At 42.4% G+C, this 13,032-nt stretch overlaps 3 protein-coding genes across 4 annotated transcripts in view; 1 reads left to right on the plus strand and 2 right to left on the minus strand.

Annotated features, from left to right (window-relative positions):
* Positions 1-110: 110 nt before the first annotated feature.
* On the minus strand, positions 111-2,685 carry LOC118106371. Its single transcript, XM_035154853.2, has 4 exons — positions 2,664-2,685; positions 1,970-2,058; positions 1,359-1,521; positions 111-871 (listed from the first exon to the last, which is right to left on the minus strand). Exons 3-4 carry the CDS (start codon positions 1,519-1,521, stop codon positions 123-125), a joined length of 912 nt encoding a protein of 303 aa, XP_035010744.2. The 5' UTR covers positions 1,970-2,058; positions 2,664-2,685; the 3' UTR covers positions 111-122.
* A 111-nt stretch (positions 2,686-2,796) lies between these two features.
* On the plus strand, positions 2,797-7,177 carry LOC118106369 (ribonucleoside-diphosphate reductase large subunit). Its single transcript, XM_035154848.2, has 4 exons — positions 2,797-3,003; positions 4,151-6,132; positions 6,335-6,523; positions 6,666-7,177. Exons 1-4 carry the CDS (start codon positions 2,985-2,987, stop codon positions 6,855-6,857), a joined length of 2,382 nt encoding a protein of 793 aa, XP_035010739.1. The 5' UTR covers positions 2,797-2,984; the 3' UTR covers positions 6,858-7,177.
* A 612-nt stretch (positions 7,178-7,789) lies between these two features.
* The window catches only part of sipa1l3 (signal-induced proliferation-associated 1 like 3), a 69,443-nt gene continuing 64,200 nt past the window's right edge, over positions 7,790-13,032 (minus strand). For both annotated transcript variants that reach the window (XM_035154842.2, XM_035154843.2), the window contains 2 exons: positions 12,814-12,895; positions 7,790-12,176 (listed from right to left, as the gene is read on the minus strand). In XM_035154842.2, the coding sequence (XP_035010733.2) occupies positions 11,982-12,176; positions 12,814-12,895 (277 nt within the window). In that variant the 3' untranslated portion in view covers positions 7,790-11,981. The remainder of the gene's footprint in view (positions 12,177-12,813; positions 12,896-13,032) is intronic.

Below are 13,032 nucleotides of genomic sequence, written 5' to 3' on the forward strand. Positions count from 1 at the left end.
GCACAAGAGTAAATATTTCTCACAAGCAATAAAGCTTCTGATCAGCATTACACTGCCCCCTCACCCACCTTCAGCCTGCCGTCATGAACAAACACCACGAGAACTCAGTGTTATTTATTCAGTCATTTGTTTATTTTTTTTAATAAGATGATAACAACTGACTCCCCCCGGCTCAGGTGACCTCTGCTTGGTACCGGTGTCCCTGTGCTACAATTTCTATCAACATATTCCAGGTGAGATGAACCTGTGATGTCCTTTAGCATTGCATGCTTCCTTTGTATGTGTACTGACAGATTTTTTTTGTAAAGAACAATGGAGCAGTGAGGACACTTCACTGATTTCAAATTTGCCACACGAAAACATGTCAGCTCTGTTGTTTCAGAGCGTGCAGCAGTAGCAGCAGTAGCAGCAGCACTGACTTCGTCCCTGGGTGATAAATCCAACTCAGAGGCCTTTAGGGGTGAGGCTGAGGGTGGTGGAGAAGACTGTGGTGAAACAGAAGGGGACAGGAGCGAAGCTTTGGGAGAAAGTGTGTAACAGTGGTCTTCATTTGTGATTGAATCCTCTGGAGCAGATAGGGGAGAGTTAGGCTCCGAGTCAGGTTTTGAAGATGTGCATCCTGGAGAGTTTGCGGACTTCTCTTGGGAAGCACAGGGAGTGAAGACCAATGATGATGAAGGTGCAGATTGGCTGACGTCAGCTGACTGAGAGGAGATTGTTTCACATGGCGGTGGCACTTTATCACATGGTCTCTGACATCCAGTCACGTGTGACGTGATATCTCTTTTGCGCACGATTGTTTTTGCGCAGTTTGGACAGTGGTAATGACCCGTGTCTCTGCACGACAAGTTGCATCTGCAAATGATAGTGTCTGCAGAGAAAGAGTATTCCAACATAAATGTGTGACTTTACACCTCAAAAAACACAAACATATACTTTTTAGAGCGAACATACACAATACAAATATGAATTTTCTCAACTCCAACAATGGTTACCAGTTTACCAAGTAAAATTAAAGTTTCAGGGTGTAGAATTTGGTGCTGATGACCCGCTCCTGATGTAAATATATACAATATATACACAATTATTGAAAAAAAACATTAGTGAAAACCTCACTAGGAATATTTTATATTCAATTTCTGCCAATTGATCCCTTTCACCTAAATCTTACACACTGGACCTTTAAATTACAAAAAAGCCTCGCTCCTGAAAAAAAACTTGCCAAAGGGAATCTACTGACCCCATATTTCAGATTGTTGCCCTACAATCCAGAGTAAATGCAAACGGACAGAGTAGTGCTACTCAACATAACACATGTGCAAGTGTCATTTTACAGCAGACGCTTCTCATCAACCCACCTTGGAGATGCACTGCATTCTGTACGTGGGCCCCCAGGTGTCTCCGTAATGTCTCTCCCTGTGTGGTGCTGAACTTGGGGCACAGAGGACAACCAAACTGTGCCCAGCTGTGGGGGGAGGTGCTCTGCAACTGTCCTCCACCCTTGATTATAGACGGGTGCATCTGGAAAACCGTTCAAGTCATTGTAGATTATTTTAAACTGAAATTTAAACAGTAACACACACGTTCTACATCATGAGCTGGTTCTCCTGACAGGAACTGAGTCAGGTCCTACAATGGTTAGTGGTGGTGGAGATCAGGATAAACCACAGGGGGCTGCTGGGCGAAGGCCATGTTGTCATCCTCTGCTGCCACAGCGAGCTCATGTAACGGAATTTAAACATTTTGTTGTCAACATTAAACTGGTTTAACTAGATATTTTTAAGAAGTGATTACAGATACATGCCTGTAACTAGGACACTGACATGGTAACATCAGCGGACTGGTTGGACTCACTGGGCAATTTTAGTGTGTCCATATCACACCCTAAGTTAGATATATATAACATATAATCAAAGCCAAACAAAGTTCCTAAGACTTTATTAAATATTCTTCAGACTCTGTATCTCACCGCTTGTGTTCTCTTGTGTTTTTCCGCCTTTCTTCCTCTGTCCCGATGTCCGCAAGTCCAACCTGCAGACAAGATGGCGGACCTCCGTCCTCCACCAGCACATGCGCAGTAGATATCAGTGAACTCGCGCAAAAGACATGTCCGCGCTTGACAGGAAATAACACGATCCTATCAGAAGTTGGTCTTTTATATATATATATATTTTTAAATTGAAAATACTTGTTACAAATACAAACCTTTAACCAAATATGACGTATTAAAGTTGACATCAGTGTTGATACAGTAGTGAAACACAATGAGCATAAACAAGTCCAGTAAAGAAAGAAGTACATTGAGGAAATTCAGCAAATATCTTTAGTTCATTCTTCCATCCGTTGGTATTGGGCTTGAATTTTAAATATTTACATCTGTGAATAAAGTGCTTACATAATACAGTCAGCTTATTTATTAAAACATACCCTCTGCAATTTACATTATGTTTTCTCTCATTTATAGTTTATTTTTAATGAGCCAACATAAAGTAGATTATTTTATGTACTATTGAAATCAAATTTAGTTATAAACAATATATCTTAAACAACACTATATAACTATATAAAAACATAGGGGTATTACATGAAAATACACAGAAATATAAGTACACAGTCATTTCTAAATCGTTTGGCATTAATAACAAAAGAAGAAAATGACCTACTTTTCTGTCCCGCCAGATTCAAAGACAGGAAACGGAAGCTGGTATCTAAAACTATTCTGATTGGTCCTCACACAGGAAGGGCCCGCGGTTTCTCGCTGCTGATTGGCCAAAGCAGCGTGCGAACCTCCACCGTCACCGCTGTCGTTTTCCGTACAAAAGCGACGTTAGCGGGAGTTTCAGGAGCAGTTCGCAGGTTCCACACAGAGTCTGAGTGGACGTCACCTCCAGCCGAGCACCGTGACACCGACCACAGGCTGAACGCGCTGCCGGAGAAGCTGCAGTTTTCCCAGGGGAGACGAGTAGAGACCACGCCGTATCAAGATGCACGTCATTAAGCGAGGTGAGTCGCTGAGGGTGGATGTTATGGAGCCGGAGGGAAACAGGCCTCTGTTAGCTCCACTGCTAACTGTGTGTTCAATGTGACGTACAGAGATCAGATCAGGTTTTACATCAAACTGCACAAACTGAGAGTCTGTGTGGGAGTCAGCTGACCCGCGTACACGTTGACATGAACACAGTACGATGTGATATCTCAGTCCACCTGCTCCAGTTTATTTAAATGATTGTTTAGGGACTCAGCCATGTTTAGCCTTTGTCACGGTTGGCGCCAAAAACTTAAGTTATAAGCTTCAGTGTCTCTGTGGATCGCAGTGAGGTGATGGCGGAATAACATTAGTTCCTCTAACGATCCGACGCTTTATTTACCTCCTGATTGTAAAATAACAGCACGTTTATAAAGGCAGGCCTGTAAATGAGGTGGGTCTTTATTTCTCATCCCCTCCTATTTATTTAATCAGTGTAATTGATCGTATTCTACTTATTATGCCTCAGGTGGATCCTCTCCTGATTGTCCCGTTGAAGTCACTGCATCGCGGTGTTAATGCAAATTCAACTCTCCCTGTGACAGTTTCATATCTTAAACCGTGAAGTGTTCAAATAGTCGTAAATCGTTCATTTCATAAAATGGCTTTTATTGTGAAACATTTGCATTTGTACCAAATGCACCATTAAATTAATCACATTTGCAATCACGTGATAAATGTGGTCCATCCTGTTTGACAGAATCACTGTGGATTTGATTATGAGTCATAGAAGTTTGTCAGACAGTTTTATTGTTACTGGAGATGATCCAATATTTTTGTTTTCCTCTTCCAGTATAATTCTCATACCTGTATTTTGCATGTCTGATACCAGTGCATTTAATAAACAAGGAAAACAATTTGATAAAGTGTATTAACAGCTGTACATAGATAAATTGCTGACATTTGAGTTCTGGCTAACGCTACACAACCGGAAATAATTTTTTGTAACTGTACTTGCAAGTTTTGGAGCTGCAAAGATTATTTTTTTTTCTTTCCGGTTTTATCTTATTCCGATCAGTACGTAGATTTGTTTACTCATTGATGCCAAACCTGGCATTTCCTGATATTGAACATCTCTAAAAACATCAGTCGGGATTTTTATGGTTGTTTTGGTTTGTTTTTCAGATGGACGCCAAGAGCGCATCATGTTCGATAAAATCACCTCTCGTATCCAGAAGCTCTGCTACGGACTGAACTCTGAGTTCGTGGACCCGACTCAGATCACGATGAAGGTGATCCAGGGTCTGTACAGTGGCGTCACCACCGTGGAGCTCGACACTCTGGCTGCGGAGATCGCCGCCACACTCACAACCAAACACCCAGACTACGCCATCCTTGCCGCACGGATCGCCGTCTCTAACCTGCACAAGGAGACGAAGAAAGTGTTCAGTGAGGTGATGGAGGACCTGTACAGCTACGTCAACCCTCTGAATAGACTCCACTCCCCTATGATCTCCAAGGAGACCCTCGACATCGTTCTCGACAACAAAGACCGCCTCAACTCGGCCATCATTTTCGACAGAGATTTCTCCTACAACTTCTTTGGCTTCAAGACTCTGGAGCGCTCCTACCTGCTGAAGATCAACGGCAAAGTGTCCGAGCGGCCGCAGCACATGCTCATGAGAGTGTCTGTTGGCATCCACAAAACAGATATCGACGCCGCCATCGAGACCTACAACCTGCTCTCAGAGAAGTGGTTCACCCACGCGTCTCCTACGCTGTTCAACGCAGGAACCAACAGGCCTCAGCTGTCCAGCTGCTTCCTGCTCACCATGAAGGACGACAGCATCGAGGGCATCTATGACACGCTGAAGCAGTGTGCCCTCATCTCCAAGTCAGCGGGAGGAATCGGCGTGGCAGTCAGCTGCATCAGATCAACGGGGAGCTACATCGCTGGCACCAACGGCAACTCAAACGGGCTGGTCCCCATGCTGAGAGTCTACAACAACACAGCACGTTATGTCGACCAGGGCGGCAACAAGCGACCCGGTGCCTTCGCCATGTACCTGGAGCCTTGGCACTTTGACGTGTTTGACTTCCTAGAGCTGAAGAAGAACACGGGGAAGGAGGAGCAAAGAGCCAGAGATCTTTTCTACGGCTTGTGGATCCCCGACTTGTTCATGAAGAGAGTGGAGAGCAACCAGGACTGGTCTCTGATGTGTCCCAGCGAGTCCCCCGGGCTGGACGAGTGCTGGGGGGAGGAGTTTGAGAAGCTCTACACCCAATATGAGAAGGAGGGTCGGGTCAAGCGTGTTGTGAAGGCTCAGCAGGTGTGGCACGCCATCATCGAGTCCCAGACGGAGTCGGGTACACCGTACATGCTGTACAAAGACGCCTGCAACAAGAAGAGCAACCAGCAGAATCTGGGCACCATCAAATGCAGCAACCTCTGCACCGAAATCGTCGAATACTCCAGTGGCGATGAGGTCGCTGTCTGTAATCTGGCCTCCATCGCTCTCAACATGTACGTCACCCCCGAGCGGACTTTTGACTTCAAGAAACTGGAGTCTGTGACCAAAGTTATCGTGAAGAACCTGAACAAGATCATAGAGATTAACTTCTACCCAGTGCCTGAGGCTGATCAGTCCAACAAGCGCCACAGGCCGATCGGAATCGGCGTCCAGGGCTTGGCCGACGCCTTCATCCTGATGCGTTACCCCTTTGAAAGCCCAGAGGCTCAGCTGCTGAACATCCAGATCTTTGAGACCATCTACTACGCCGCCCTGGAGGCGAGCTGCGAGCTGGCTGCCGAGTTGGGCCCCTACGACACGTACGAAGGCTCCCCTGTCAGCAAGGGCATCCTCCAGTACGACATGTGGGAGAAGACGCCCACCGACCTGTGTGACTGGAAGCTGCTGAAGGAGAAGATCGCCAAGCACGGCGTGAGGAACAGCCTGCTGCTGGCCCCGATGCCCACGGCCTCCACCGCCCAGATCCTGGGCAACAACGAGTCCATCGAGGCCTACACCAGCAACATCTACACCCGCAGGGTCCTGTCCGGAGAGTTTCAGATCGTCAACCCTCATCTGCTCAAAGACCTGACGGAGAGAGGGCTGTGGAGCGAGGAGATGAAAAACCAGCTGATCGGTCACAACGGATCCATTCAGGTAATAAATCAAAGTCGGCTCTTCAAGATGCTGAGTTAATCTTTTTGTTATGGCTACATTTGTCAGATTCATACTAAAGTAAACACCACAAAATAAACATTGGTAGATTAATCTATTAAGAAGATGAGCATCATGATTACTTTTTTTTACTGACCAATGATGTGACTGAACACTAAAATCTGATGTTTTTTTTTGTCAACAGGAAATTAATGAGATTCCAGATGATCTGAAGCAGCTTTATAAAACCGTGTGGGAGATCTCCCAGAAGACGGTACTGAAGATGGCTGCCGACCGCGGCGCCTACATCGACCAGAGCCAGTCCATGAACATCCACATCGCTGAGCCAAACTACGGCAAACTGACCAGCATGCACTTCTTCGGCTGGAAACAAGTGAGTGACATCTGCAGGACAAATCAGAAAAGGGGGACAAAAGAGCAACAACCCTTCAGACTTTAGTTTGTCGTGGAAATATAATAAATTGTTGAAAAACCAAGGTGCAGCACGTTAACCTGTGTCCTCCCTCTCTCCACAGGGTCTGAAGACAGGGATGTACTACCTGAGGACGAAGCCCGCCGCCAACCCCATCCAGTTCACCCTGAACAAGGAGAAGCTGAACGAGGCTCAGCCGGCCAAAGTCTCGGAGAAGGAGCTCAAAGAGCGAAACACGGCAGCCATGGTTTGTTCTCTGGAGAACAAAGACGATTGCCTCATGTGTGGATCCTAAACGTTTCCTCTCTCCACTCGTTTCTCTCCGTATCTGCTGAAACTCCCTGTGTTTGCCTGCTCTGACTTGATGCTGAATCTTTTGGGTGATGAACGGGATGTTTGTTTCGGTGCTTCACTCACAAAGATTCACAAATAAACAAAGCATTTTTTAATGAATCCTTCTCTGGTTCACTGTGGGAGCTTGTTTAAATGTATAGAATGAATTTAATGACGTGTCTCGTTTACTCACGGATGTCAATGGAAAACTACAAGTACTTAACGCAAACTTTATTTTATGTTGGAAATCAAATAACTTTGTAATAAAAATTTTAAGCTTCATATGTAAGATGTTTCATTGTTTGTGTGCACTAGGGAAACTAAACTTTATTCAAAATGCAGGTTCTCAGGCTGATCTTAATTTCACCCACCAATTGTTTGTGCTTTCACATGAACTAAAAGTAAGAGTCTGTCACAACACTCAATGGAGATGTGAACAGTCTGAAACTGCTGTAATCAAGACCAAGTGGCAAATATCTTAGGTTTTATTCTGCTAGAAAAGATTTTACCAATTCTATAAGAGGCGTTTAGTCATGTGCTCTTGGTTTGATATTAAAAAAATTCTTCCAGTGCAAAATTCAGTAAACTCTTTAGTTTGACATTTACAGTTTATTCTTGAAATGCAATTCTCTAATTTTAAATCCGCTGATAAACTAAATCAGTTAAGACATGTAACACACTGGTTTCAACTTCAAAATTTGAAGATTTGCTGTTTTGTTCTAAAACAGAATAAACTTGTTTTGAACTTTTGGTCAGAAATTAAGACGTTTCTACATTGAGCTCTGTAGTGCATTTATACAAAAAATTTAAAACACTGAATTGCAGCCATAGTTTACGACTTATTGAACTTAAGAGGAAAAAATACTTTTACATTTCAAAGAACGAACCAACAAATGATCTGATCGTTGTTTTTAATATATTTTTTATAAAATAATGAAAACATAATTTACACTTTTAAATGTACAAGTCATTATTACAACCCAAAGAAAACAAAGGTTTTGTCTGTGCGTCGCGTGCTGCCGCCACACGAGAGACGCACAAAGAAAAGATGACGTCAGAAAAAAACCCCGGAAGAATCATACAAATCAACTTTGTACAGGAATCAGAAGTAAAACGTCAAAATAAAACACACACACAGTACCCTCTCGTGTTCACTATCGTCTGACAGTGGCCAACGTGTTAAAAAATAAATTATCAAAATATTTAACATCTAAAAACAAACGTAGTTATACAATATTAACCATTAACCTTAATAATGCATTATTGATTTGTTCAACAGGGTGTGTTGTGTATGCTATAAATAGCTTAAAATTATACAGAACATGAACAAAATGTATATATATATATGTATAAAAAAGAAACCTTGCCCCTTTTACATAAGCAAAGTAAAGATTAAGACTAAAATCACAGCGACACCTGCGAAGCTGCGTGAGAGAAGGAGGAGGAGTGTGTCACTGAATTGAACCTCAGCAACAACGTCAAACCTGGAACTAGTTTTCCGAGGAGCCACATGAGAGACTGAGATTGTTAATGGCAGACTGGTAAAGGAGGTTCATGTATAAATGTTACTGGTCTCAAAGTTACTCAGATGAAAACCTCTCGACTTGAAGCTGGTCGCAGCAGGATGACAAGCTGGTGACACTGAAGCAGTATCTTGTTTTTTCGTTTGTAACCTGTTTGCAGGATTATGCAAAAACTACTGAACTGATCCTATTGAAACTTGGTGGGAGTTGGGCCAAAGAAAAATCCATTAACCTGTTGGAGAGGATTTGATAGAGGCTGGTGGATCCAGGAGTGAATAGGGATTTATTTCACTATTGTTTTTGATATTTTCGTGAATTTCTGAACAATCTGGTATTTTCATGGGACTCTACGAGTGTTTGGAATTTGATGCAGGTTGATTGAACTCAAAGAGACAGTCGGCCTTTGCAGAGGTCGGCTTTTGTTAGTTTTAAGAGCTGAAGAGAGGCAGGAGAAAACCAGAACGAGCCTCCATAGAGCTCACACCTCGTGTCCCCTCAAATGCAAACAAGCCTTAAAGCTGAAGCCACATTAGATTCCTCAGCTACACTTTGGTGACAGTTACAGGTTTTAAGTCCTATTTGTTAATATACAGCAACTGGAAAAGGCTCCACGCCCTATGAAACCGTTTAAATCCACTTGATCCAAATTTGTATGTGGATCTCACAAACACTGATCGATGTCTATCCCCTAAATAAGTCTGAATCGTTTTCATCAATATTCGCAAATGATTCTCGGAGAAATCAACGGCAATGTTGAAAAAGGCCCCGTCTCACAATGTCAAAGAAAGTGGATACTGCCCCCTGATCTGGACCCATGCCACATTGTTCCACCAAGTTTCATGGTTATCCACACAGTAGTTTTTGTTTTATGCTGCTAACCAACAGACAAACAAACATATGAAAACATAACCTCTCTTACAGTCAACTGCCTCTCTTTTGTGTCAGTGAAAGAAAAGTATTTTGAGAGAGAGTGGGGGGGTAAACAGATATAAATCCTTTATCACTGCATATGCCATTTTTTGATATTGACATAATAAACATGTTGTGAAATCTGTTGAGAAACTGTTTTATCTGTTTTAAACGAATCCAGCAAATGAATTACAACCTCGATTTACCTACAATGAACCAATACACCCAGAAATATTAAAGGGAAAATCTCTGATAGTCTCACAGTACATCACCCGCCCCTCACTGATGGTGTAGCGTCATTGTTAACAGCATATTGAGAAACCTGAGCGAGTTGGAAAGTTCAAAACAAACAGATCCAGTCAGACCAGGGAGGAAAAAATGTTACTGCTCATCTGGGCTGAGAGTTCAGAACAGTTTCATCAGTCAATTAATGAAGTGAGACGGGAAGAATCTTCCTCTGCAGGGATGTGTCGTCCATTCAGTACCAGCATCCACTCACACACACACAGTTCTGTATGAAAAATAGATATAGTAGACAATATCCTTAAGCCAGCTCGCTGTATAAATAAGTGTCTTGTGTTCAGAACACGTGGACGAATCCTCTCACTCACACACACACAGGTTCTGATATGAAGGAGCGTCAGTGTTGTCCAGTGAACTTTCATGTACAGTAAATGTTTTTCTATCAACACACATGACTGGTAACGTCGCTTCATTCTGATGAGCACACACACACACACACACACACACACACACACACACACACACACACACACACACACACACACACACACACACACACACACACACACACACACACACACACACACAGAGACGCAGTTACAGGAAGAGTTTAGACGTTATGAGAAATACACTTATTCGTTTTCTTAAGTTTCACGATTGATGCCACTCATGTTTGTCCACTACCTTGTTTGGTTATTAAGTTTTGCCCCTTTTTGTCAACACAATTAGTTTGTTATAACTCAGTCAAATTTCAACATGCAGACACGATACACATGTTTTCAACGGGACTTTCCGAGGATACTGAGGGTAAACATCCAATAACCTTCTTAGAAAATACAGCAAAGAGTCGAGAGCTTCATCACGTTTTTGAGTTTTCTACATCAAAGTAATGTATTTGTTTTGTTCACAGCATGAACAGGAACTAACAACAGCAAAGTCCAAAATGTAAACAAATACAGGCTATAAGATGGGGCTCAATTTGTATCCCACAGCATAACTTAATGAAAAGAATGATTGTTTTTGTTTGCGAACACATTTAACATTTCTATAATTTATTATACTGATATTTAAGCATTATAAGATTGAACAAAATCCACCAATAAGCATTTCTAAAGCTCGCCAATTAACATCTTGTTTGTTTTTATAAATACAGTGAGGATGCCATGATTGGTCACAGCTATTTAAAACCAAGTATACAATAAAATATTACGTTAAAAAAGTTGCTTAAATCACATAATTCTGTGTAACACCAGTTGCCAGGCAACCAGGCCTGACTAAAGTGATAGTGGCATCAATCTTTTTTTATCTGCAAGACAGAAAATAAGTGTATTGTTTTAAACAAGAGAAAAAAGTCTTAAAGTCTCAGCTAAAGGTTCTGGGGTTAAAAGAATCATCCAGTACGTTGAGATCTGAGATGATACGGCACTACTGGAGATTCTGAACAACGCACTTCATCAGAGATATGGTGTGGGTGTCACTGAGTTTCTGACATCGACCAATCACACTCACTCGACTCTCTGACGGCTTGTTTCACATGTGTGGGCCACGGTTCGTCCACGTAAACGGAGGAAAGAAGAATTCTGTGGCCCACAAGTTTCATTTTACAGTAAACTTGTTTGTTCATTAATCAGTTGTTCTTTAACAGACCATCACACACACACACACACACACACACACACACACTGAAGGGTAATAAAACAAATCAAGACTTCAGCACAAACATTGATGTGCAGTAATGCTTCAGAATATTCACTGTACCATCAGTTGCTCTCTCTCTCTCTCTCTCTCACGCACACACATACACACACACCTCTTTAGTACAACCGTTATGCAATATCAGTAAAATATAGATAATATTGATACAAGAGAATTGTACCACACAGGCATCTATCTACAGTACCATGTCTGTAGAGCTTCCATTACTACTAGTGCATTCTGGGAGATGCAGTCTGTAATGAGTCTTTTTTTTTTTTTGGCGGATTTCGCTGCAGGAACAGTATTAGGCCTCTCCAGGTGATGTAGTGTTCTCAAAAACAGTTAGGTTCTCCTCTCCTCATCACTCCTCCGGCATAGTAGCAGACTCAGTATATTTATACATATATAGAAAGTATATAAGACTTTGACTTCAGTTTATAAAAATAAACAGGCTCAGAGAAAAGGGAGGGAGGGTCTCTGCTCGGCGAGACTTTCCGGGAGTGTAGCGTTTCAAAAATAGTCTTTTTCGGACTCTCTCTGGTTTAAGGCAGTCCAGTGGAAGCTGAGTGAGGTAACTGACCTCCGCCTCCTGAAAGAATACTCCTCTCACACTTGCCCTCCCTCAGGCCTGAATCACACTCTTCTTCTTCTTCTTCTTCTTCTTCTTCTTCTTCTTCTTCTTCTTCTTCTTCTTCTTCTTCTTCTGCAGCTGTTGATCACTCCCTCTTTGAGTCAGCGTCGTGCGTTAAGGAGTGAGCCTCGTGGTCACTTCCTGTGCTGTTGGGGTTGGTGAAAATCTTGTTGAACTTGCGCAGCTGCTCGCTGGCTGTCACACTCTCCTCCTGCAAACGCTGGTTGTTCTCTCTCAGGTTGGCCATCTCTGCCATCAGGACGACTTTATCCTTCTTCTCCTGGTGGTGGACAAGAGGAAAACGAATGAGGAGCGGAGAAAAGAAATGACGATTGCTCAGTTCAGTGCGACTGGAATGTTTTATCACTGTTATTGAAGGAGTAGTTTGACAGTTGGGGAAATATTTACTTATGACGATTGTATGCTAAATACTAAATTACTAAACATTAAGTTATTAAGGGGATTGTATATAGATGGATTATGCGTCTCTAATTCCTCCTGTTAAAGCTAATATATCCTATCCTAAGGGTACCAGCATTTTATGCTTGTGATTGTGCTGTGGAGCTGCAGCATCAAGGTTCTGCTGATACATGCATTTGACCAGTGACAATTCAGTTTCAGCTGTCAATCATGATGTTTCATCCTGTTTTTATAGCATCAAATAACTAATTCAAACCAAAGAATCAGAACATCAGTATGATAAGAAATACCTAAAATCATATTTGACTTGTATTTTGGTCCAAGTCCCATGGTGGAGATTAAGAGGACTTCATCTTGAGTGGTTTGAACACACTCGTCAAAAGAAGATTATTTAATACGGTGTGACATAGTTAATGAAGTTTAATGTGTGTGCATGTAACATTAATATCAAGTCCTGGGTAAAAATCCTCCTGAATAAAAAAGAATAAGGTTCTCACTCTCTCCAGGTCGTTATTCAGCTGTTTCAACATGACCTCCAGGTTGTAGAGCCGACCAGACAACTCAGCGGGGGCCTCGTCACTGTGAAAACACACACACACACACACACACAGATGTAGGTGATACAGGAAGGTAGGGTTTGCACAGGAAGGTAGGGTTTGCTGATTTTGGGGGTGTGTGTGTGTGGATTTATCATAGTGTATAATTGTTAAATAAAC

Source organism: Hippoglossus stenolepis, chromosome 4, assembly GCF_022539355.2.
Source record: "Hippoglossus stenolepis isolate QCI-W04-F060 chromosome 4, HSTE1.2, whole genome shotgun sequence".
NCBI lineage: Eukaryota > Metazoa > Chordata > Actinopteri > Pleuronectiformes > Pleuronectidae > Hippoglossus > Hippoglossus stenolepis.

Excerpts from the sequence above, each read along its gene's own strand:
- LOC118106371 (XM_035154853.2), bottom strand. The coding sequence starts at position 1,521 with ATGCACCCGTCTATAATCAAGGGTGGAGGACAGTTGCAGAGCACCTCC. Across the intron at positions 872-1,358 it reads GAATGCAGTGCATCTCCAAG|ACACTATCATTTGCAGATGC; the intron begins GTGGGTTGATGA and ends CTTTCTCTGCAG.
- LOC118106369 (XM_035154848.2), top strand. Across the intron at positions 6,133-6,334 it reads GTCACAACGGATCCATTCAG|GAAATTAATGAGATTCCAGA; the intron begins GTAATAAATCAA and ends TTTTGTCAACAG. Across the intron at positions 6,524-6,665 it reads ACTTCTTCGGCTGGAAACAA|GGTCTGAAGACAGGGATGTA; the intron begins GTGAGTGACATC and ends CTCTCTCCACAG.